Source organism: Artemia franciscana, chromosome 15, assembly GCF_032884065.1.
Source record: "Artemia franciscana chromosome 15, ASM3288406v1, whole genome shotgun sequence".
Lineage (NCBI taxonomy): Eukaryota > Metazoa > Arthropoda > Branchiopoda > Anostraca > Artemiidae > Artemia > Artemia franciscana.
Window position 1 is genome coordinate 32,228,356 of NC_088877.1, and position 27,402 is coordinate 32,255,757.

Genomic DNA, 27,402 nt, shown 5'->3' on the forward strand with positions numbered 1-27,402 from the left:
ATATATCTTTTAGCATCAAAATTCCATTTTTTAGAGTTTTGTTTACTATTGAGTTGAACAAACAGAAATTACTCTGTATATGAAAGGGCTTTTTCTCCTCAATGCCTCGCTCTTTACGCTAAAGTTTTACCCTTTCTCTTAACTCTACTTTTTAAAACAGTAAGAAACCTTAGCGTAAAGAGCGGGGCGTTGAGGAGGAAAAGCCCCTTTCATATACGGAGTAATCTCTGTTTGTTTAAGTTTTAATGTCCCTTCTTACTTACCATTACAAAAACTTGTTTTTTTTTTATTTAATTTCTGGACGTTTTTGAATTAATGCATGTTTTGATCTTGACTCTCCGCATATAAATAATTAAAACGAAATTTGCATATTAATTAATTGCAATTAATCGGAAGATTTTGAGAAAAAAAGGAGGAGGCCTAGTTGCCCTCCAAGTTTTTGATTACTTAAAAAAGCAACTAGAACTTTTAATTTTTTACAAACGTTTTCATTGGTAAAAAATATACGTAACTTACGTAACAAACTTCTATATTCGTATGTTTTAATTGCGTATATGAGGGGGTTCAACCCTCATCAATACCTCGCTCTTTACACTAAAGCTTAGATTGTGTCCCACTTCCTTAAGAATGACCTCTGAATCACAAAGGCCGTAGAATAAATAGTTGAAATTACTAAAAATACTTTAGTGGAAAGAGTGAGGTATAACGAGGTTTCAATGCTGCTCCTTACTTTCAGTAGAAAAAACTTTTCATATTTATTTTTTCATTATTTTTTCAAATAAAGCTAGAAAATCTTGTACCCCCTTCATTGAAATTCTCTTTTACCATGAAAAGTCTTTCCATGGAAATATCCTCCCACGTAACCCCCCCCCGTCAACTCTCCCCCCTAAACCAAAAAAATCCCCCTGAAAACATCTGTACACTTCCCAGTAACCATTGCTATATGTAAACACAGGTCAAAGTTTTCAACTTACAGCCCCTCCCATGGGGACTGTGGGGAAGTAAGTCGTCCCTAAAGACATAGTTATTAGGTTTTTCGACTATGGTAAATAAAATGGCTATCTCAGAATTTTGATCTGGTGACTTTGGGGGGAAATGAGCGTGGGAGGGGGCCTAGGTGCCCTCCAATTTTTTGGTCACTTAAAACGGCACTAGAACTTTTAATTTCCGTAAGAATGAGCCCTCTCGCAAGATTCTAGGACTACTCAGTCGATAGGATCACCCCTGGGAAAAAAACAAGAAAACAAATAAACACGCATCCATGATCTGTCTTCTGGCGAAAAATGCGAAATTCCACATTTTTGTAGATAGGAGCTTGAAACTTCTACAATAAGGTTCTCTGATACGCTGTATCTGATGGTGTGATTTTCGTTAAGATTCTATGACTTTTAGGGGTCTTGGATTCGCTCTCTTTAGGGGGAGGGGTTCATATTGTATGACTTTTGCGGGGTGTAGATCTTTTTTTCTAATATTTCTGGGTGCCTGTTAAAAATCGTCACCTTCATACAAAAAAAAATAATGCAAAGAACCATATTTAACTTTTTCTAAGTGTAAAAATTAGTAGAAACCTACGATGATAGAGAACACGCGTCTTTGAATCTGTTTTTCTTGATTAAATCTGTCTACCCGGATGTTTTAAAGCGACACTTCCACAAAAATCCAATAGGTAGCACTATTGGCCTTCTAATAGGGCAAATTTCTTAAAGTTTGTAAGACCTGCTTTTTTTTCTGAAAAAAGATACTTTTTAGCACGAAAAATATGACCTCCAATGTTGATATAAAAGGTAAAATAAAATTCATTTATTTGTAAATTATTTAATTTAGAAACATACGACAAATGTTTCGGCACTTGCATTGACTGAATAGTAGGCCTACTCTAGTTATGTAATTCGCCTCTTTACAGATACCCTAGTGGTTTCACTAGTCTGTCCTAGTGTGCTACCCCAAATCATGCCATGTGACATGTAATAATATTGTGTATGGCCTGGGAGATGTAAATAGTTTGTGATCCTGAATTATTTCTTGTTGAAGACTATTAAAATAGCCTAGGCTACCACTGCCATTTGGTTGAAAGCAAAAACCAATTAGTAAACCAAATTGATTTGGCCTAATTCTAGGACAGTAGTGAGCAGTCCACATTTCGGCGGAGCCATTTGAGGGATAAGGATGGTAAAATTATGACAGTTCATATAACTGACTTACCAATAAAGCAAACATACCACTTGATGCCTTTTTTATGTTCTTTATGAATATGATAATCACATCTACCACAAATTCAAATCTATGCACTTTTTGGGTTTTTTAAATGACAAATTTTTAATTAAAATATGAGTTATTGCTCATTTTTGACAAAATAATACTAGGCTACATTTTCTCAGTTTGGTTTTCTTGGTTGTTTTTGACAAAATAATGCTGCATTTTCTCAGTGCTAAATTATTTATAATAAGGTTAGCTTAGGTCTTTATAAATATAATATTGCTTCAACCACAAATTCAAATCTATACACCTTTTCAGGTCTTAAAAATGACAAATTTTCAATTAAAGTAGGCTATGAGTTATTGCTCATTTTTATTGTATCATTATAAAATATTACTAATATGGTAATATACTATATTAATACTATGTTTTCTAGGTGCTAAAATTATTTATAATTTATATATATATATATATATAGATAATATTAGGTTAGGTCAAAAAGTGCTTAAATTTGAATTTGTTGTAGAAGCAATTATTGTATTCATAAAGAACATTAATAAGAGGTATTGACTGGTATGTTCACTTTATTGGTAAGTCAGTTATATGAACTGCAATAAATTTATCAAAAGGGTTAGGGGACAGAACTGCTTGCACTCTGATTGCTTTTGGGTAAATATTTTGTAGTTCATATGATTGATCTACTAATAAAGTGAACTTACCAACTAATGCCTTTTTTATGTTTTTTATGAGTATAATAATTTCTTCTATCATAAATTCAAATTTAAGTGCTTTTTTAGCTATTGAAAATGACCAAAATATTGAATATAAAAAAGGCTTAAAACACTGGTTTCAAACTTCAAAACATGGTCTTAAACTTACTGTTTCATTATAAGTCTATTTTTTAATGTTATGTAAACAACAAGCACTTATTTTCCACAATTAAGTTGGATAAATCAGTTTTATCTTGCCATTTATGCTGTTTTCTTCTTCCTTGACACCAAATTTTCAATCAATGGATTTGTTTCCAGTCATTTTTGACAAAATGATTGTATGTTTTCTCAGCACCAAAATAGTTTATAGTTAGATTAGGTCAAAAAATGCTTAAATTTGAATTTGCAATAGAAGCAATTATTACATTTGGCAAGAACATAAAAAAAGGCATCAAGTGGTATGTTCACTTTATTGGTAAGTCAATTATATGAACTGCAAAATATATACCCACTTTTGACCCTTCAAAATACATTAGAGCTTCTGATTTCCAATCAAATGAGCTCCCAACAAAATTTGTATGACCTCCTTTCATAAAATCTTATATACCCCTGAGTATAACTTACAATCCTTGCCTTGGGGGTATAGATGTATGAGCAGTCCACCACAAAAAGAGACATGTTAAGAAAACAACTATTACTTCATAATGTGCAAAATGTTTATAGTTAATATATTTTGCAGCAGGAGAACCTTTATCTTCACTTCTTTTTCCCAGGAAGTTGATGTATTTCTTAGAGCCTATGTATTAACAGAGTATATGTCCCCACCCCCCTAAAGTGCAAATATTTACCTAGAATAGCATTTTGAATCTAAATATAGCCTTCTTTTGCATCACAAATGAACTTTAACCCACCCCATGATGTGCAAATATATACCCTGATTTGGGTATATTTAGGGGTGTGGGTAAAGTTCATTTATGATACAATGAAGGTTATATTTAGATTCAGAATACAGTTCTGGGTATATATTTGCACATTATAGGGTTAGGGGTATATACTCTGCTAATGTATTGGATAGGCTCTAGGACATTTATCAATTTCTTTGAAAAACAAGGAAAGAAGTGAAGAGTTGCAATTTATGCAAGAGTATCCTTCCAGGTGGGACCTTTGATATAAATAGTGAGTATAAAACATGGGTAGAACATGTATGGGTAATAATTAAGCTCTGTGATAGCCAATCTATAATAGGATGTCTGTATAGAAGCCCTTGTGCCCCCTGCCAAGTGAGATCATTAAAAGTACTTACCAGCTCTGTTAACCAGGTTATGAGGATTACTAACAAAAACAAAATCATAACATGAGATCTTAATCCACCTCTAATTTTCCAACTAGGCATCAAGACGGGCAAATCTCAACAACTCTACCTTGTATTAGAAAAAGACCCAGAAACAATTGTTGGTATAAAGCTTGAACAGCCATTTGGAGCATTTGATCATATTACAATTGCTTGCCAGCTTTGGCTGTTTCCTAAGAAAAATCAGTATGTTAGACATGTGTAGGCCTATGTAAATTACAACCAAGATCAGCAAGAATTATAAAGAGAGGACTGGTCATTCATTGAGAATGCAGATGCTCTTGATCATGGGGTAAAGTGAAAGAGATTCTTGTATCATCTTTTGACAAGCAAACAACAATTATGTGAATATGTAAGCCAAGAACTCTTCCTTTTTTTCACCTGTGAGATTAAACTCACAGTAAAAAAAAAGAAAAAGCAGGGGAAGAAATATAAAGATATGCCAACACAGGTAAATTATAATATAAAAGATTCAATCAACTCTGTAATAAGGCTTACAGAAACCAGCCCTAAAGAAATAGCTGAGACACTGAACAATCAGTTCCAAAAAAAAACCTTTACTACCCCTGATAGAGATCCATTTCCCAATCAACCTAAGTATACAGTTGATCCACCAATGTCCCAATTACTGTCACTAAAGGCAACATTGAGGCCAGACTGAAAAATCTGAACCAGAATAAATCTGTAGGGCCTGATGGAATACACCCTCAGACAATAAAGGAAGTTCATGCAGAATTGGTTTTGTCTCTCACAGCATTTTTCCAAAAATCCCTGGATACAAAGACAGTACCTCAGGACGGGTGGAATGCTTATATCCTCCCTATCCATAAAGGTAGCAGCCAATTAGACCCATCAAATTACTGCCCTATTTGCATTATATCTGCTGTCGGGGAAAATTCTGGAAAGAATAGTAAATGCTGCCGTTGTCACACACCTCACCTCCAACAATCTTATTATGCAGAGCCAACACAGATTTAGATCAGGACAATCCATTGATACAAATCTGATAGTGCAGAAAGTTTCAACATTTATTATTTATTTATATATTTATTTATTATTACGAATAGCGGTAAGCATTAATGCTTGTTGCAGAAACACAAAATCATAATACTAATCTAAAGTAAATTGGCAACGACAAATTAAAAAGCAAAAACTTCTAAATAAAACGACACTACACAACAAAAGCGTCTAAATAGAAAGGCGTATTTACTAATGCACTCTTAAAATTTCGAACACTCTCTGCCTCGACAACCTCCAAAGGCAAACCATTCCATGGTCCAGCAACTCTACTAACAAAAGATAATTGACCAATTTTTTCCGTGGTTTTGGGGGATATAATTTATAATCATGCTGACAAGTAGAGTGATAATGGCTAAATTTAAAAAATAAATTTGGATCAATATCATCCACTCCTTTAATTATACAAAACACATTTACAAGGTCATTGCGACTTCTACGAAACTTCAACGACGGGAGTTGAAGCCTAGAAAGTCTCTGCAGATAAGAAAGGCGCTGAAGGTACGGGACCAATCTAGTGGCCCTTCTCTGAACCTTTTCTATCCTATGCTCATCCGTTAGACTTAATGGAAACCAAACAGAAGTATTATACTCAAGAAGAGGGCGGACCATTGATTTGTATAGTAGTAAGAAATTACGAAGGTTGAACCTACTAAAGCTTCTCCTTGTAGACGATAAACGATAATTCGCATTCTTTACAATTTCCGAAACATGCTTATCAAATTTCAATTGAGTATCAAAGTAAACACCAAGGTCACGCACTATTTCGTTAGAGGGGATTTGTATGCCAGACAGCTGGTAAGTATGCACAGGTGGGAGTTTACCAGCATAGTGTAGAACAACACACTTAGAAGGGTTTATGAACATGGAATTAGATTCGCACCAATAAGTTAGAGAGTCAAGATCCTCCTGTAAAAGTTGCACATCGTTTTGGTCTCGTACTGGTAGATAAAGTTTTATATCATCTGCGAACATCTTGACAGCAGTTATGGATAAGTAGAAACCCAGGTCAACAAGAATAGAAAGAGATCAGAGAATTACATCCTCCCTCTTTTCTAAACCAGTGACCTGGTACAAAATAGTAAACCTTCTTACATTTTAATACAACACAATGCTTTCCAGAGAAAGCTATAGGCTAGCTCCTCTGGCGGAACTGTTATTTATAGACTCTTTACTCTACTTTTTCTTTGGCTGAACTAACGTTTATAGACACTTCACTTTACTTTTACTTTAAACTTACCTTTCAGGGGGGCACCACTCTTGCTCCCTCAGTTGACTTCAGAGACTGATTTACTTTATAGGCAGAGCATTTGGACTGGATTCACAGAGCAACTGCTACAGGTTATGTAAGGGGCAATTTGATGTTCTGTTGGGATCAAACAATTGGTGCTTTACATTGGTATTGGCATGTGAAATACCGAACTGTGATTTTGACTTAGTGGCTGTGGAGGGTTTGATCTGATGTTTCATGGGATGGGGTAAGAGCTATTCCAGGTGGACCTGGCAGTGCTGCTGATGTCTCTTTATATGGGATAATTTCAGAGCTGGTCATGTCTGGTGATGGAAGCTGGTGACATAGTAACTTTATGTGGTGCCTGTGTCTTCTGTAGGTTGCACCTTCATCAGTCTTGACTATGTAGGATCTTGGATTTATGTTTGCTCTTTTGACAATGCCAGTTTTCCATAATTTACTGTGGATTTGTGTCTGGACTGGCTAACCAATTTCTAGTGGCCTCAGTTCTCTTGAGTGTTGGTCATGACGCTTGATCAGACATGACTGTTGTTTAATCTTCTTCTTTTTTTTTACTAGATTGGGGGTGGATGACCTTTGGTACTAAACAGTTCTTTTGTGCATGGAACTATTGCTCTCAGGTTTCTGTCAACAGATAAAAAAAAAGGTAAAGGATACGGCATTAGACTTTACAGTCCCTACCGGCGGTGCTGATCTCCGTTTCTTGGCCCTTCAGCCAGGAAGTGCAATGGGGGGTTGGGGGCCAGCCATCCTGTGCTTTCGCACACCCTTCCTGTTTACCTTCCCCAGATTTCTCCAGGTACCCATTTAGAGCTGGGTCGACTCTGGCTAAGCTTACAGAGTCACGCCACTGACCCCCGTCCCAACTGAAGAATTGTGTACACTGGGATTCGAACCCGCGTCCTCTCAGACAAAGGATCCCGAATTCAGCGCACCAACCAACTCGGCCAGGACGGGCCGAGTTCTGTCAACAGGGGTGTTTCTATATACTAGCAGTGCTAACTCAAAATCGTTTGCAGCCTAATTGGTTTTGCTAAGTAAATTCTTGACCATAGTTGCATACTTTTCTGCCAATCCATTTGACTGAGGGAGATTTGGTGATGATGTGGTTTGTGGTATTTTCCATTCTAATATAAAGTTTTGAAAGAGTGATGATGTTAATTGTGGGCTATTGTTGGCAATGAGAGCACGAGGAATCCCATAACATGCTGAATGTCTCTTCAGACAGTATATGACTTGATGTGCATACATATTGCATCCCAATCTCTTGACTTCATAGAAACAACTGTAACAGTCAATGGTAATAAGGTAATAGTCTCTGTTTTTGTAGAAGATGTCACCCGATTTTTTCCCATGGCAAGTAAGAGATGTCATGTGACATCAAGGGTTCTTTCCGGTTTGAATTTTGGTATCTGGTGCATGCATATCAGTGTCTGATATGCTCTTTGATGTCTTTTGGCATTCCTGGCCAAAAAAAGAAGGAGCGAGCTCGCTGCTTAGTCTTTTTGATGCCCAAATGTGATGCTTGTATGCAGTTAAGGATTTCCATGCAGGAGTTCTTGGGTATGACTAGGCGACCACCTTTAAGTATGATATTGTCTGTGATTGTTAGGTTATGTCTGACATTTCAGAATTAGCTGATGGTTGGTGAGAATTTTCTTGTGGCTTCCAGCCAACCCCTTTGAATTTTCTTAGTAAGCTCAATCATTTGAGTGACTGTTGTTATCTCTTGTCTGAACTTTTTGAGTCTGCTGTTTGCTGATTGGTAGTAAGAACATATGATTCAATCTCCTTTTGCATTGCTGTTTCCTCCTCAGGAAGATACAGGCGTAACAGGGTATTGGCAACAGTTATTTCATTGCCTAGGTTGACTAGGTGACCACCTTTAAGTATGATATTGTCTGTGATTGTTAGGTCATGTCTGACATTTCAGAATGAGCTGATGGTTGGTGAGAGGTTTCTTCTGGCTTCCAGCCAATCCCTTTGAATTTTCTTAGTAAGTTCATTCATTAGAGTGTCTGCTGTTGTCTCTTGTTTGAGCTTTTTAAGTCTGCTGTTGCTGATTGGTAGTAGCATCATCACTGAGATTACGTATAATTCAATCTCCTTTTGCATTGCTGTATCCTCCTCAGGAAGATATAGGCACAACAGGGCATTGGCAACAGGTTTTTCTTTGCCTGGGTAGAGTGTTACTGTGAAGTTGCATGGTTGGGTTCTCAGTAGCATTTGTTGAAGTCCTAGTGAAGATTTTGACATTGGTCAATTCAGCACTACTTTGAGGGGCTTGTGATCAGATACCACACTTAATTTCTGGCCATAGAGGTATTGATGATAGTGCATGCCTCCAAAATGGATGGCATGAAGTTCTTTTTCTGTTTGTAAATAGTTCTGTTTGGTAGCGTTCAGTGCATGTGATGTAAAAGAAACTGGTTTCTCATTATGAATGATAGTGGCTCCAAGGCCAAACTTGAAAGCATCAACTTGTAGCTCATTGTTCCCTGGTGTTGGATAAATTTATGCAAGGGAACTGCAGATGGATTCATTGATGTTGGTAAAGGCCGTGTCATATTGGTGCTCCTGCTTAAGCTGTTGTTGTTTTGCTAGATCACGTAGTGACTGGTTTAGTGATGACAGGTTGGAGACATCCCATGCACAGTAGTTCATCATTGCTAGTACAATTTGGAGCTCATCTTCGGTAGTTGGGGGCCTCATTTCTTTTAGTGCACTGACCTTTATTGGATCTTGGTGGATACCATTTTCTGAAAATATGTGTCCAAAGTACAGTATGCTTTTGCTTCCAAACATACATCTCTCTAGGTTGGACTTGGACAGCTTTTTCGCGTGCCCAGATTAGCACGCTACAGACATCGGCGTCATGCTCCTCTATGGTTTTTTCCTGATAAGAGGATTGACATCAAATATGAAAGAGAACCCTTTCATACCCTCAAATGTCTCTTCCAATGCGTCTATGGAATTCGCCCTGTGCTGAGATTAGACTGAACGGCATGCGTTTGAACTTGTATTGACCATATGGTGTGTTGACCATAGTTGATTGAGATGATCCTCATCAAGGATGAGAGACCAGCATCCATGGCGAGTATCCACTTTATGAAGAACTTAGCACCACAATATTTCATTGCTTCATGAAATGTGGGTATAGGGTGGTGGGATATTTTGATAGCCTTGTTTAAGCCATGTGGATCAATGTATACCCAGAGGCTTTTGTCAGGCTTTTCGACCACAACTACTGCATTCATTCTGTATGTGGGGTAAGAAACTTTTTTGATCATACTGAGTTTTTCACTCTATTTAGTTCCTCCTTGAATCTGTCCTGGGGGGTTATTGGGAGGCTGCTTAATTAAATTCATTGCATCGATTGGTGTATGCACAGGTTAGGCTACAGACACTGGTTATTGGGATTCTCTGACCTCCAAAACTGGTGAGGATTTGTAGTTTCTTGTTTTTTTACGACCTTGGGTTGCCTGAGTTGGAAAGTTTTCTGGTATAATATTTGTATTCGGGCACCAGTGTCAATTTTAAAAATAATACTTATTTGCCCATTGATCATAAGCTTTACATGTGGTTGATTATCACCCAACTCCATGTTTACAACGTCAATGAAGAACTCATCATTCTTGATGTTTTGTAGGTCATACGGATGCTGTTGCTGGTTTATTGTGTTCACTGGCCTTTTGCGTACTCCTGCAAAGTCGTTCAGTCTGTCACAGTTACTACAAATCTTTCCTCCTGCTGGACACATTTGCGTGGATGAATATTCACCACCACAGAAGTAGCTGGTTTTTTCTTGGGTATGGTTTGATTTCTTTTTTTTTCCTTATAAAATCAGCCTCCTGCTTTGTTTATATTTCTTGAAATGCTATATTGTCGCTTGTATCAGGTTGTAAGATTGTTCTGAGCTGCGTGTGGATTCCTACATGTGCTTTCACAATGGTAACTGGTTGTGACAGAGTTAGATTTGAAACCTGCTTAGAGAAGTTTTTCTCTGACCTTTGCTGAGGAGACACCACACACAAGTCTCTCATCATTTCTTTTTTTATGTCTGCTGTGTAATAGGCACACTCACGAGCCAACAGCTTTAGATCAGTTATGAATTGACCCTCAGGTTCACCATCACGTTTGTGAAAGAGGTACCTTGAGAAAATTGTATTACATTGAGGATTGAAATATTCACTAAATTTGTTCAAGTATACTTCAATCTTGTCTTTTTCATCAGCTGCAATTATTAAGGTGCTAAAGATGTCTAGCCCTTTATCTCCCATCGGTATTAGTAGAAAGGCACATTGGATTCTTTTCTGTCTTTCCACCGACGGTTCCTTGGAACATTAGGCTTGCATGGTTCTTGAATCTTGTCCATGCCTCTTTGAGGTTGTCACTTGTCCAGTCCATTGCATGGTATGGGACGTTGGTTTCCATGTTGTTGTTTTTCTTTCTTTTTTTCTAAAGCGTTTCTGACACCATGTAGAAAGTTTCAACATTTATCATGGATAAGTAGAAACCCAGGTCACCTAGAATAGAAAGAGATCGGAATATTACAATAGACTCATACAATTTTGTGACAGAGCTCCAAGATAGAGAAATCCCTGTAGACCTCATTCTCCTAGATTTTGCTAAAGCATTTGAGAAAGTGTGTCATCATCAACTACAGACAAAATTAATTGCAATCAGGGTAAGCCAGGAGGTTGTTGAGTGGGTGATGGCATTCCTGAAAGATAGAAGGTAGAGTATAAAGCTGCATGGAGAAAACACTCAGTTATTTTCCTTGGATAGTACTGAAGTAGAAAGTGTCTGACTGGGCAAAAAACTCTCTGATTGGGCAAAACGCTGGAGGTCAGAATTCAACACGAAGAAATGCAGGACAATTTATTTTGGCTGAAAGATTGTGAGGGGTCAGTATCACATGTGTGGAATAGATGGTGTTGGGCAGATGAATTTTCCTCCCATGCTGAAAGAGATCTGGGTATACTCGTGGATGATGGATTGAAGTTTAATCAACCTACTCTGTCAGTTGCCTTCCAAGCACTCCAGACCCCGGGAATTCTAAAAAGAAAATTCCACAGTATGTCACCAAAGCTGATGGCAAAGCTATACAAAGGACTTGTTCAGGCAAAACTGGAATTAGGTAAGTATGTTGCAAACCCATTAAATAAAAGCAACAAGAAAAAACTAGAGTGTCCAAAGGCGAGCTCCTAAGTCAATAGAAGGTTGTAAAAGCCTGGAGAAATTACAGATTCCTATCCTCTCCTATTTGCAGAAGCATGGGGATGTCATCCTGGCGTACAAAATGCTGCAAACTCAGTCCTTGCAACAAGATAGGCCTGAGCTTGGCCAGTCAACAAGAGCTAGAGGACACACCAAGAAGCTGTACTTCGAACAAGTCAACAGCAGACTACGAAACAACTTCTTCTCAAATAAAGCCATGGGGCTCCGTAACTCCCTAAGCAAAGGAGCAGTCTAAGTCCCTATTGTGGAGACGTTCAAGGTTGCTGTGGACAAAGATCAGTCATCCAAGCCATGGCTTCAAGAATGGGATGCAGCCAAAACATTGGCTTAACATCTTGACTAACCAGAACCTACAGGATAATTCCTTATTTGCTGGATAATGCAATTTAAGGTAAGATAAAGGCTCTCCTGCTACAAAATATACTAACTCGGACTATTGTGCATATTATGAAGTAAGGATTGTTTTCTTAACATGTCTCCATATGTGGTGGACTTCTCGTACATCTGTACCACCTTGGGCTGTGGGGGGGGGGGCTGTGTTGACCCTGTAGGCATCGCTATATTATATATGCACTATTTTGAACAAAATGGCCGTCTCAAAAATTTTATTAGAAAATTTATTGGCATTTGCCTAGATACCTACCTAGAGATAATGGAACATGCTAATAAAACAATTCTTGATTCATAATATGCAGAATGATCACAGTGACCACACTTTGTATGCAGCCTCAATATACTTTATCCCCTCCTCCACCCCCCCTTCTTATGTGCAAATATATTAGCCCAAATTATATATTTTTTACACTAAGAAATCATTTCTTACTTCATAATATGCAAAATAATTATAGTTAACACATTTTGCCTGCAGCCCTGCTATACTTTATTCCCCTCCCCCTGATGTACAAATATATAGCCCAAATAATATACTTCCTATCTTTTCTCAGAATCTATCTCAATTTTTTCAATCTGTCTACCTGTAAATTGAATTAACTGTGACAAAACAACAATTGGAAAAACAATTTGTAGGTGGCATAATGTATTGGAAAATATATAATTTGGGTTATAAATTTGCACATTAGGGATATTTGCACATGCAAACTTATCTTTTACATACCCTGGGTCAATAAATTTATTAACCTGTATGATTTAGTAGTTTATGTCTAATTCCCCCCTTTAATTCCTAGATATGAGACAGCCATACAAGCACAAGAATGAGGCTTTTTTGGAAGAACATCTTTTATCAAGGGAGCCATTTAAACAGTTTGAATCTTGGTTTAATGAGGCATGTAAATGTGAGACTATTATTGAGCCAAATGCTATTTGCATAGCAACATCCACCAGGTATGTAGTGAAATTTATTACTAACTTTGATTAACTTTGCTGGTAACGCAATCAAAAACTTTTTTTTTCATGCTTATAACGACTGGGGAAAAATTTTTTAAGTCTTAATGTTACTCCGTACTTTCGGTTTCTTAAGTTAATTTCTGATCATTTTTCAAATAATGCTGGAAAATCAATCATTATTCACTCTCACAAAAATTTCTTCAAAGTAAAGCTCTTGTCATTTAAAATATCCTCCACCCACCCACCTGGAGAGTATCGTCAGATCATTCCATCCTTGCTGGGATTCTTATAGGGAAAATCCTTGTGGACATTTCAAATTATGTTTAAAATCCTCCCACTTCATCAATTTTTCCCAGAAATCCCAGTACCTCCAGTGATTTTGTTATGTCAAAAATCAAGTAATACCTCTTTATTTTTTCCGAAATAAAATTCGAGAATGCCGTAACTGATTTTTGAACTAGCAACCTCTTGATTTACTGGTGAAAACTCTACCACAAGGCAATGAGCAGTGTATTATAAGTACAAATACTGTATCTGAACAATGTAGGCAAATTTCACAACTTATAGCCCTTTCCCCAGGGTCTATGAGGGATCATTTTACCTCCAAAAACATATTTATTGGACCAAACAGCTATTCTTATCTTAAAAATTTATCAGATGGCTTTGGGCAGGGGGGTTAGCTGGGCCCAATCTCTTTGGGTTTTTTTCTGGTGACAGTTCCATCCTTGCTGAAAATCTTTCTCAGCAGAAGGAAATTTCTCCTGTATGTTTTCAAATCATGTCAGAAGTCCCTCCCGCTTGGAAATTTTTCCCCAGAAATACCACCATCTCCAGTGTATTACACAACACTTGGCTGGGTAGAGAATTTAAAGTGGCGAAACCCTATATAGGCCAGTGTATTCTCCTGATGAGCCCTTGTGTTGGGTTGTTGCCTCTGAATTATTTGTCTTTATTATTTTTTCTATTGTTTGGTAAATGACGACTTATACTTATTGACGACATGACTGCCTGTCCATGGATTATTCTTTATGGTTGATTGTGTATGGCTATGCTGTTTGACCTATGTGATTGTATGGATGAGTAGGGTTAAGGCCTTATTCAAGTGCTGGTCTATATTAATCACTAATTTAGGAAAACAGTTTTTTTTTTGTGTTTGTGCTGTTGCATTGGTGATTTCTCTTTTCATGATATATATATATATATATATATTTATATATATATATATATATAGATATATATATATATATATATATATATTCTGTGTTTTGCTGAGTGTATATATATCCACAGTAACATATTATTAAGTTTGCATATCAAGCTCTGCTCTCTGTTAGCCAGTGTTCAAGATTTGGAAACACCGGATTAAAACTGAACTTACGTGAAAGTCAATTTTCTTTTCCTATCAAATTTCTATATATATATATATCTATCTATATATATAAAAATAAGTTGTCTGTCTGTGGATGTGTGGATGGGTCAGGTGACGTCACCTGAAAAAACTGGATCAGGTGACGTCAAAACTGAAAAAACTAAAAAAAGGCAAAAACTACAAAAAAAACTAAAAACTAATAAAAAAAATAAAAAAGCTAAAAAACTAAAAAAACTATAAAGGTAAAAACCAATAAAAAACTAAAAAAAAACTGAAAAAACTAAAAAAAGGCAAAAACTACAAAAAAAAACTAAAAACTAATAAAAAAAGTAAAAAAGCTAAAAAACTAAAAAAAACTAAAAAACTAAAAAAAGGTAAAAAACTAAAAAAAATAAAAAATAAAAAAAAAATAAAAAAAAGGAAAAAACTGAAAAATAAGCTAAAATAAAGGTAAAAACCAATAAAAAACTAAAAAGAAAAAAAGGAAAAAACTAATAAATGACGACACTCAAAGAGAAAGCGACCAGGACAAAAGGAATGTTCGATTAGCAATCAACAAAGCACCGGGACACAGGGAGTATAAATGACGACCAGGACATAAGTAAAAAAAAAAAACTATCTATATATATAAAAATAAGTTGTCAAACTAAAAAAAGGCAAAAACTACAAAAAAAACTAAAAACTAATAAAAAAGCTAAAAAACTAAAAAAACTAAAAAAAAGGCAAAAACTACAAAAAAAACTAAAAACTAATAAAAAAAATAAAAAAGCTAAAAAACTAAAAAAACTAAAAAAACTAAAAAAAGGTAAAAAACTAAAAAAACTAAAAACTAAAAAAAACTAAAAAAAAGGAAAAAACTGAAAAATAAGCTAAAATAAAGGTAAAAACCAATAAAAAACTAAAAAAAAACTGAAAAAACTAAAAAAAGGCAAAAACTACAAAAAAACTAAAAACTAATAAAAAAAGTAAAAAAGCTAAAAAACTAAAAAAACTAAAAAAACTAAAAAAACTAAAAAAAGGTAAAAAACTAAAAAAAATAAAAAATAAAAAAAAACTAAAAAAAAAGGAAAAAACTGAAAAATAAGCTAATATAAAGGTAAAAACCAATAAAAACTAAAAAGAAAAAAAGGAAAAAACTAAAAAAAAATTTCATCTAAAAAACTAAAATAAACTAAAAAAGGTAAAAACTAAAAGAACTAAAAAAGAAAAAAATAAATGACGACACTCAAAGAGAAAGCGACCAGGACAAAAGGAATGTTCGATTAGCAATCAACAAAGCACCGGGACATAGGGAGTATAAATGACGACCAGGACATAAGTAAAAAAAAAATTAACAAAACTAAAAAGAAGGTAAAAACTACAAAAAAACTAAAAAGAAAAAAAAACTAAAAACTAATAAAAAAACTAAAAAATCTAAAAATCTAAATAAACTAAAAAAGAAAAAAAAAGGAAAAAAATAAAGGAGAAAAACAAAACTAAAAAACGAATGTATATACAGACCGGTACACCGGGATACAAATGACGACCGGGACACAGGGAATATAAATGACGACCGGGACACAGGGACACAACTACAACGGGGACACCGGGGGAAACAGGGGGATATAAATGACGACCGGGACAAAAAAACTAAAAAGAAAAAAAAACTAAAAACTAATAAAAAAACTAAAAAATCTAAAAATCTAAATAAGCTAAAAAAGAAAAAAAAAGGAAAAAAATAAAGGAGAAAAACAAAACTAAAAAACGAATGTATATACAGACCGGGACACCGGGATACAAATGACGACCGGGACACAGGGAATATAAATGACGACCGGGACACAGGGACACAACTACAACGGGGACACCGGAGGAAACAGGGGGATGTAAATGACGACCGGGACACCGGGACAGGGAATGGTCGATTAGCAATCACCATCAACAAAGCTCAAGGGCAATCATTAGAATCATGAGGTATAGATCTGAATACAGATTGTTTTCCCATGGACCATTATATGTTGCATGTTCAAGAGTCGGTAAACCTGACAATCTATTTATATGCAAAGACAATGGGACAGCAAAGAATGTTGTATATTCGCAAGTTTTACGTAGTTAAAACCATATATATATATATATCTATCTATATTCACAGGTGGGACATAGGGACACAACTACAATGGCGCGTAACTATTATGGCGCGTAACGACTTACGCGCGCGGGGGGGCTTGGGGGGGGGCGCGAAGCGCCCCCACCAACTAGGTGTTGGGGTGGCGCGAAGCGCCACCCCAACAGCTAGTATATATATATATATATATATATATATATATATATATATATATATATATATATATATATATATATATATATATATATCGTTTCATGCGGAGTTATTTATACATCTACGGATAATAAAGTTCATTTATTCATTCATTCTGCAGTTTAACCAGCCGTATGGAATGCGTCTGAATCAGCGGGCTTGCTGCAGGCCCGTCATTTTATAATATACGTTTGTAGGGAGTTTGACCGACCCTCTGGATACAGGATATAGATGCCATACATTTCATAGCGTGTCTGAAATTTAACTCGAAAACCTGAGGCAGTTTCCTTGTGAAGGTGCCAAGAGCGAGACGTGTCATCATAGTGTGAATCAAGACTTCATTTTCATACTCTTGTTTTCTTTCAGCACGCTGAGAGCCAGCGACCTTCAGCTAGCTGCCAAAAGTGTGGATTTTTGCTGCTCCTTTTTATTGAGCTTTGATTTCTTTTATTAAAAAAGTCTGCAACTGACTCACTTGGCTCCTTACTTTTGAATTTGAGTTTTTTTGTTGTTAAGGTTTTTACTTATTGAACCAGAGAATGAACTACTTTATAACCTTTTATCTGTTTTAAAGTCAATCCAAAGTTTATTTTTCTATTTTCAATATTTTTTTCACCATTCCGACATGTTTCAGAATAATACTGTATTTTTTCAAACGTGCCACATTTGACTGAACACTAATCGCCAGAAGTTCAACTCTATGTCCACTGTATTAATCCTGTCTTGTGATCCGTCTGATCCAATCACTTTTGACTGCACTTAGTTGTTTTGATAGTCTTTTTCTTTCAAGCCCTTGTGTTGAAAATAGGTTGAGATGATTTTCTGGACTTTGTTGGGTGTCTACCAGCCAAACAAGGAAAAAAATGTTTTTTTTTTATCATTCTCACATGTTTCAGAATAACCGTTTATTTTTTTCAAACGTGCCAGATTTGACTGAACACTAATCACCAGAAGTTCAACTCTACGTGCACTGTGTTAATCCTGTCTTGTGATCCGTCTGATCGAATCAGAAGTCTTTTGACTGCACTTAATTGTTTTGAAAGTCTTTTGCTTTCAAGCCGTTGTGTTGAAAATTGGTTCAGATTATTTTAGGACTTCGTTGGGTTTGTACCAGCCAAACAATAGAAAACAATACTTTCAATATTTTTTCCATCATTCCCACATGTTTCAGAATAACCCTGTATTTTTTCAAACGTGCCAGATTTGATTGAACACTAATCGCCAGAAGTTCAAATCTACGTGCACTGTGTTAATCCTGTCATGTGATATGTGATCCAGTCAAGAGTTTCTTGACTGCACTTAATTGTTTTGATAGTCTTTTCCTTTCAAGCCGTTGTGATGAAAATTGGTTAAGATTATTTTCTTGGACTTCATTGGGTGTGGACCAGCCGAACAAGGGAAAAGGTTAAAAACGATAAAATGGAAACTCTGGTTCTTGATTAAGATTTCCAAGAGAGGAATGACAGGGGACATTTTATAGGCAAGGGAAGGGGCTAAGAACCCTTCAGAATGGCTTTAAAAAAGGTAGTATGGGCTTGATATCAGAAATATATATATATATATATATATATATATATATATATATATATATATATATATATATATATATATATATATATATATATATATATATATATATATATATATATATATATATATATATATATATATATATATATATATATATATATATATATATATATATATATATATATATATATATATATATATATATATATATATATATATATATATATATATATATATATATATATATATATATATATATATATATATATATATATATATATATATATATATATATATATATATATATATATATATATATATATATATATATATATATATATATATATATATATATATATATATATATATATATATATATATATATATATATATATATATATATATATATATATATATATATATATATATATATATATATATATATATATATATATATATATATATATATATATATATATATATATATATATATATATATATATATATATATATATATATATATATATAGAATAAATACTTGTTTAGTGCTTGATGAAGTAATGCTTAGTACAATTTTGGCAAGTACTTGATATTTGATACTTAAGTAAGAATTTGGAAAGTACTTACTACTTGATATTTAAGTAAAAAACCAACGAGTACTTAATACTTGATACTTAAGTAAAAATTTGGAGTGCTTGTTGCAGCTCTGATCCGTACTAAATAAACAGTTGTGCTGCTGCCTCTTAAGCATCCATACTGATACGGGTCTAGATTTGTGCAGAGAATTGTGACATAAGCTTGCGGTAAATAAACGTTTCTGCAACTTTAGAAAGGTTCGGAGTTATTGATATAGGCCGATCACAAGATTTTGAACACCTTACTTTTGGAATAACGCGTACATATGCTCTTTTCCAAGCACTAGGGAATACTTGCTGACGGAAACATTGGTTGATTATAGAAGAGAGTGGCTTAGCAAGAAAAATGGCCAATTCGCGTAACAGCTTTACTGGAAGCTCACCTGGGTAGGACGCACAGTTCGCTTTCAGTCTTAGGAGTTCCTTATAAACAGTGAATTCAGAGACTTCACACACGTCCTCAATCTCTGCACCAGCAATGATAGTATCAATTTCTGATTTGGTGATTGATGGAAATGTGGTACAAATGTCAGCAAAAACAGAATTGACTTCATTAGCTGAGGTTAAGGTACCGTCCTCTTTGAGTAGCCTTAGATCTTTGAGTTTTGACTTACCGGTAAGTCTTTTTACTGAGGAATTCCGTTCAGTTTAATAATATGATTACGCAACTGTCTTGAAGCAACGGTATCACCAGCGATATGAAGGCGACAACGGGTTTTTATTAAATTCTTTAGATCATTGGTTATCCACGGTTTATCAGTGTCACTCAGAGTAATGACTTTTACGCGAAAACAAGTCTGAAATTGCTCCTGAAGCAGAGTATTCAGCTTATTGACTTTGATATTAATATCCTGTTCAGTTTTTCATACTTAATGTCACTTTGGACGACCATGTCGTGAAGCATTAAACTAAAATGACCTTCTCAAATAAAGCGAGAAAAAGCATTTTCGTGCAAACTTTAAGCAGAACAAAGCAAAGCATTTTATTTGAATTTTTTAATAAGAAAAGCCCATTAATATAATTAATTAGATACATTAAAAGTGTGTTTCATCTTAAAACATTTAATTTTAATTAGTTGCCACATTACAGTCACGTTTGGTGATAGAAATCAAATTACGAGCGACTACAGCACCAATAATAGGTCCTATCAAAAATTTGAACAATTTTGAGCTTTTTCGTGCAAACTTTAAGCAGAACAAAGCAAAGCATTTTTATTTGAAGTAATTAGGAAGAAAAGTCCATTAACCTAATTAAGTAGATACATTAAAGGTATGTTCTACAGATCTTAAGACATTTAATTTTAATTAGTAGCTTAGCCACATTACAGTCACGATTGGTTATGGAAGTCAAATTACAAACGACTACAGCACCAACCATGGGTCCTATCCAAAATTTGAACAATTTTGAGCTTTTAAGCAGAGAGTACGCGTAACTTATAAGAGTGGAAACTGGCACTAAGGTTGACAAAACAAGCATCAGAAGAATCTAGAATTTGGCGTTTCTTGGCCTTTTTTCAGTGTAATTATTAGAGTAAAATTAGTGGAATGAGTGTAAATGGCAAAATGAATATTGTAACAAGTGTCTGATCTCAGTTTCTGAAAAAAAAATATAACAAGCTTGAAAGATAATACCAAGAGACGGCAAGTGCTAGAGCGCTTTGGTTTTTTTTTTTTTTTTTTTTTTTTTTTTTTTTTTTTTTTTTTTTTTTTTTTTTTTTTTTTTTTTTTTTTTTTTTTTTTTTTTAAACTAGTGCCAGTTTCCGCTATTTTAAACTCTCCATACTATTTATTTTCAGGTACAAAAATGTTAATGGACCATTAAGAATTAATAACAAAAGATTTATCTGTCCGATAAATCAGGGTGAATATACAATATTAGTAAGCAATAGTTGGGAACAAATTAGTCTTGATAAAAGCCTTTCTAACACATTTTCTTGCCATTTGAGTGCCATGCTTCTGTAGTTTCAAGCGTAACATTAAAATGCCTGTCAACAGCAAGGCCAAGATTCATCAATAAACCATATTTTTCGTTATTTTAACGGCTTATCTGTGCCGCAGAAGTTGAAAATTAAAATGACCAGAACTTGGTTAGAAAGCTTAAATATTCTCCGTGTGCAAGGGTTTCCCTAGTTACTTGCACCATTTCAAACAGTTCGTGGTAACAAACTGTAGTAAGGAGCGATCCGGCTCAATAGTAACCAAAACTCAAAAAAATTGAATTTTGATATCAATAGCTACATCAAAAGAATCGCATTTTAATGCTGATTTTAAATATATAAGTTTCATCAAATTTAGTCTAACCCATCAAAAGTTACGAGCCTGAGAAAATTTGCCTTATTTAGGAAAATAGGGGGAAACACCCCCTAAAAGTCGTAGGATCTTAACGAAAATAACACCATCAGATTCAGCGTCTCAGAGAACCCTATTGTAGAAGTTTCAAGCTCCTATCTACAAAAATGTGGAATTTTGTATTTTTTGCCAGAAGACAAATCGCGGGTGCGTGTTTACTTATTGTTTTTTTTTTTTTTCCCAAATTTGGGTTAAAGTATGCAAACCTATTAGCAATCTTTAGAAGGAATCTTAGAGCAGAAGGAAAACGGGAGCCTTGAGGTGTAAGTCCAGTCATGGATAGTCTTGACTGTTTGTGCTGTTGACATTCCAGCTGCAGTGATAATCTGGAGCAATTCAACAAGCTACTGTTAATATGCAGGACTGGGTGGTACTTTCTCTTGATTTGGTTATAATTTACAGTTACAAGCTGCAATCTGACAAATAGTGGAGGTAGGAGTAAAATGTAATAGACAATTGGAACTAATGCTATGGCTACCTTGGTTCTAGTCAGGAAATTCCTTCTGTCTGACTGGGCTTGTGAATCTAAATAATTGCTTCAAGAGGACAATAGACTTTGCAGAAATAGAAAAGACTGTTATGTACACTACAACACTGATTTATTTATAGTCCTTTAGTTTATACACTCTCACCAATTTATGACAATACAAAATACATTTCTTAGTAATATTCTTTGATTTCCATTTTTTTTGTCGGTCAAAACGAAGTATCATTTTAAGATCATGCCACTTGGAGGTGTGTTTGTTCCTGAAGATAAATTGCAGTCCTTACAAGATAAATGGTAAATATTGACAATTATTATTAGGCTACATGCAGCTGAATCAATTTGTCAAGGCTTCAAAAATCTAAATACAGTGGTCATAATTTAGTTACTTACCAGCTATTTGGGAAGAAAGCCTAAATATTGATCTGTGAGTGTGTGTGTGGGAGGGGGGAAGGGGGGAGGATGCTTGAATTTTTTAAGAGCACTCAAATGCCCCAATATCATCACTTTCAGTGAGGGGTTATTTAGATACATATGAACAGGGTGGGGGAAGTTAAATCTTGGTCTCCCTTCATTCTTAATAATAGTGTCTGACTAAGCCTGAATGTGGGTACTAATAAAAATTATTTCCCCTCTCACTGCATACAGATTTAAGTCTATGATTCCATTCATATTCTTACAGTCACAGAAGAAGGAGGTGCTCAACTTGGTACAATAATTCCTTTGATTGATATGTTAATACTGACATTAGAATCAATTTTGGATAATTTATGCTCATCTCGTTCTTGAGGAATATTTCAAAGAGAGCATTTAAATGTTTAAATATGAACACAAATAAATAGGATTAAAGGTGAGAGGGTTGCACCAGAGCAGTTTTTTACCCTGGTTATTAAGTAGAATTCTACTTTACTTCCGAAGTCAAATACATCTAAACACACCTGAATATAACTAATACATCTTAATACACATAATAGAGGGTAGTGGTGCCCCTCAAATCTTGATAGTTACAAGTTTTGCAATAAAACAACATACTGGTATTAATGTTAAAAACAGATATTTAACATTAAAAACAAGGGTTTTCAGATGAAAGTAATGAGCAACATTAAAACTTAAACAAATTACAACATTTAATCAACAAATAATGCCAAATGGTTCCTCTTGCAACAATTTTTGTTGGCAAATCTATAAATACACGGCCGAGTCACAATGTAGGCAATAATACTCCTAAACCAATGAATCAAATAAAGAAATTTATCATCGAAATCGTGGCTTGTGCCTTTAATCCCAGAGTATGAACTCTTTACAAAGATGTCAACCATTGGAGATATGCAGTCGTACTGCCCGCTTTGCAAGCACTCTGGTACATCAGCACCCTTCATTAGCTGAAATCTCGAGCCTTATAACATCCAAGGTCCCAAGTGCTTTGGCTATCCCGGACATAGTTAAAGGAGTGGTAGAGGAGCTTAAACGTGATATCACCAAAAGCATAGATGAAGTCAAAGAGCGTGTCAATGACCTTGAAAAAAACTTGGCGGAAAAATGTACTATCCTAGAAGTTAAACAGCACGTCAAAGCAGCAATGCTGCAGGAAACATCCAAGATCGAACAGGCCATTGATTCCCACCTCAAAGACGAAGTCCGCAGACAATTTAGACAGGAAAGAGACAGAGATAGCAGGAAACTTAACCTAGTTGCTTATGGCATACCCCTGCAGCTAGGAATAAACAGTGACAAGGCATTCATTGAGAAATATCTTACAGAGCAACACAAAATTCCAAACGCAAACATTTCTAATGTAAGACGCATTATAAGCCAATCACCGCCTGTCAAAAAGGTTGGGGCCACTCAGCAACCCACCAGACAAGCAGGAGCAAGCTATCAAGAATCGACCCACAGCAGACCCCCTCACATTCTTTTCTCTGTCCAAAATCTTAACTTGAAAAAGCGCATTCTACAAAGATCTTACAAGCTTTGTCAAGAAATTCAGTTTAGGGCAGATGCATCATGTGAAGACTGGGAGGAAGAAAAGTCTTAGCCACTGAACTCAAGTGCCAAACTGAACTAGGAGAGCCAAACTTAGCTATCAACCACAGAAAGATTGTCTCAAAAAACTCTGTGTGCCCGGGTGGGGATACTCTCACCAGACCATGGAATGCTAGTTGCTCCATCTGCTAGCTCTGTACATAGTGTAAATAGTGACAAAGTGAATATCAATAAACTAACAAGTATTGATGAACTTTCTTATTCTTCCAGTCCTGATTTATTCAAGTTCTTCACAAATGGAAGCGCCAATCCAACCAACAATAGTGGATCCTGCAGCACTTTCTTGTCCATTGAAGATGAGCAAGTCCAAAATATCTACAATTACCAAAAGCAAGTATCTAACTCAAAAAGGAAGCAAGTAAGTCAAGATTTTTCCACTCTAATCGCAAACGTTGACCAACTTCCTAACAAAATCAACGAGCTGAAATCTATGATTTACGCAAATAATTATGATGTTATACTCCTTACTGAGATCTGTCCTAAAAACTCAAGAAACCAGCTCCTAGACACACATATTAATCTGCAAGGTTACCACACTATATCCAATCTATCATCTAGTTATTGCAGCCGTGGAACACTTGCATTAGTCAAATCCTTGTATGTTGTAACACCTATTGCGCATCCCAGTGGATGCCCTTATGCTGAAACAATATTCTTTGATATTTCAGTTCAACAGAGTAAAAACCATCCCACTGTTAGAATTGGCTGTGTGTACAGAAGCCCCATCATCACCTTCGCCTGAGCATACAGATGCAAAGCTAGCTGAGCTCATTCTGAATATTGCAGACACCCATAAGGGTGACCTATTGATTGTGGGCAACTTCAACCTGCTGACCATCACCTGGAAAGACCAATTCCCCTATGTCACCTCTGATACTGTGAATCCCATCATAGATATGATCCATGATACTTGCCTCCACCAAATTGTCGACCAACCAACCCATTTCATGAGCAGGCAGCTTCCAAGCCTCCTAGACCTTATATTTCTTAGAAGACCAGAATCCCTTCTTTATACTAAGTATATGCCCCCAATCGGGAAAAGCGACCATGTTGCCATAGAAATAAAAACAACATTCCTCAAAGTAACTAACAGCTACATCAAAAGGACTTTCATAGACTATCAGAAAATTAGAATGGATCTCAGCAAAATCTCCTGGGATGATGTCCTAATTGGCTCTTTAGAACAACCATTGCAATGCTTCAAGGAATTACTGCTGAACAGTACACTTCAAGCAAGCTCATCCAAAAACCTCAAACACTACCAACAATGACAACAGATATTAAGAAGGAAATTAACCAAAAAAAGACAATGGAAGAAGTACAAAAAGCATCTATCCCTGGAAAACAAAGAACAATTTTCAAAGAGCAGAAACAGATTTAAAAATTTAACATACAATTTATACACGAGCTTTGAATCTTAACTTGCAGACAAAGCTAAGACAAATCCAAAGAAATTTTGGCAATATGTCTCTAACCAAGACCATAATAGACGAGGCATCAGGCAACTAGTAACTGAGGAAGGTGAAGAAATAACCAATATCAACAAGCTTGCAAACCCACTAAATCAGAAATTCGTTTCTGTTTTCACCACTGAAACTGATGGTCCTTTACCCTCTTCACCTGAATACATTATAACATCCCCAATGGAAAGCATCACTCTATTGCATACGGAGGTTCTCAGACGCTTACAGAAATTAGATGCTAACAAATCACCAGGACCAGATAACCTACATCCCAGGCTATTAAAAGAAACTGCAGCTATCATAGGAGAATTTTTCAGACTTCACTTACCTCTAGAGAGCTGCCAGCAGACTGGAAAATAGCCAACATTACACCGGTTTTCAAGAAAGGTAATTTTTCCAAGCCTGAAAACTATCGGCCAATTAGCCTGACCTCAGTTGTCATCAAAATACTTGAGCACATAGTCAATGATTCAATCCTTAAGCATTTGACAACCAATAAGATCTTGTCCCCCAAGCAGCATGGCTTCCAGTCAGGGAAATCCATTGAAACAAACCTCCTGGAATCATACAAGGAAATCACAGACCTAATTGACCATGGACATCCAGTTGACCTACTTCTGCTGGACTTTACTAAGGCCTTTGACAAGGTTCCTCACAGTCGACTGCACTCAAAAATATCTGCTATTGGCATCAATCATGCTGCTGTAGACTGGCTGATGAATTTCCTTACAAAGTGCAAGCAGAAAGTTTGCTTATTTGCTACAGATGGCAAACCAATATACTCTGACAAGGCTGAAGTAATGAGTGGAGTACCACAGGGAACTGTACTGGGTCAAACTCTCTTTCTGATTTACATCAATGACATATTTAACCATATTGACAATGGCATGCACCTGTTCACTGATGATGCCAAACTCTTTGGTATTGCATGCCCTCAGAGTATCCAGCACAACATAGATGAGTTACAAGCTTGGACCCATGACTGGCTTCTCCAATTTAATGTAGGAAAGTGCTGTGTATTACACCTTGGACCCAATAACCCAATGGCAAACTACACAATCTACAATCCCACCACCAAAGTACAAGAGCAACTAAAGAACACAACAGAAGAAAGGGATCTAGGCATCATTATTGATGATAAACTTCAATTTCACAGCCATGTCCAGTGTGTTGTTTCCCATGCAAGCTCCAGTCTTGGACTACTAAAACAAACCATCAACAGCAGACAGGCATCTATATTTATAAAATTATACAAGGCTCTTGTCAGACCTCTTCTTGATTTTGGCATGTGTCTTGCTGGTCCTTCTTATCAACATGATGTGAGACTCATCGAAAACGTACAGAGACGAGCAACAAAATGCATAAAAAGTCTAGCATCAACCTCATATGAGGACTGCCTCAAGTACCTCAAATTACCCACTCTGGTTTACCGATGCTTGTGCAGTGATATGATGCTTACTTACAAGCTACAGAATGAAAAGTCAGCAATCTCAGTACCTGCCAGCACAACACAAGAGGACACTCCAAGAAGCTACCTAAGTCAAGCTCCCAATCTAAAACTCGCCAAACATTCTTTTTGAGAAGAGTAATAAATCATTGGAATAAACTGAAAGATTCAACTGTCAGTGCTCCCTCCATCCAGTCCTTCAAAAACCAACTTGACAAAGAGTGGGAGAAGAAACAGTGGAGGTTCAACTGGCAGTCACCAACTCAAGAGCACTACAGGTCTGGAAGACCTTAAAGCTCTCAGATAGATTAAGGTAATTAAGATAAGGTAATACAATGTGGCAACACTTTATAGTGTCCAAGCCAAGCAATATAAATTTAGTTTATTTTAAAAAGGTTAAATAAATTAAGCTAAACAACATTGATGGTGATTTTTTTTTTACACATTAATTTCCATTATCTTTACTATTACAAACATTTGGGCTGTTTGATATATCAGTAAAACAGTACAAACCCCTTCTACCCTCCAGAGTGGATTGAAAGCCTTCCAAACAAAATCTTATTTATGCTTCTACTTTCTAAATGAATAGTCCCTAGTTTGTGGGAAGAATTCTGAATCAGTGATATACTTATATGAATAAGTTAAGAATGAATTAGATACTTTCAGACTGGTTCTA

General features: G+C 35.6%; 2 protein-coding genes across 2 annotated transcripts in view; one reads left to right on the plus strand and one right to left on the minus strand.

Annotated features, from left to right (window-relative positions):
- LOC136036368 (chitooligosaccharidolytic beta-N-acetylglucosaminidase-like) overlaps positions 1–27,402 on the minus strand; it is a 579,146-nt gene that overhangs the window by 269,711 nt on the left and 282,033 nt on the right. The window lies entirely within an intron of this gene.
- On the plus strand, positions 1,647–17,246 carry LOC136036361 (pyridoxine/pyridoxamine 5'-phosphate oxidase-like). Its single transcript, XM_065718527.1, has 3 exons — positions 1,647–1,784; positions 12,952–13,108; positions 17,143–17,246. The coding sequence occupies exons 1-3, from the start codon at positions 1,760–1,762 to the stop codon at positions 17,228–17,230; spliced, it is 270 nt and encodes an 89-aa protein (XP_065574599.1). The 5' UTR covers positions 1,647–1,759; the 3' UTR covers positions 17,231–17,246.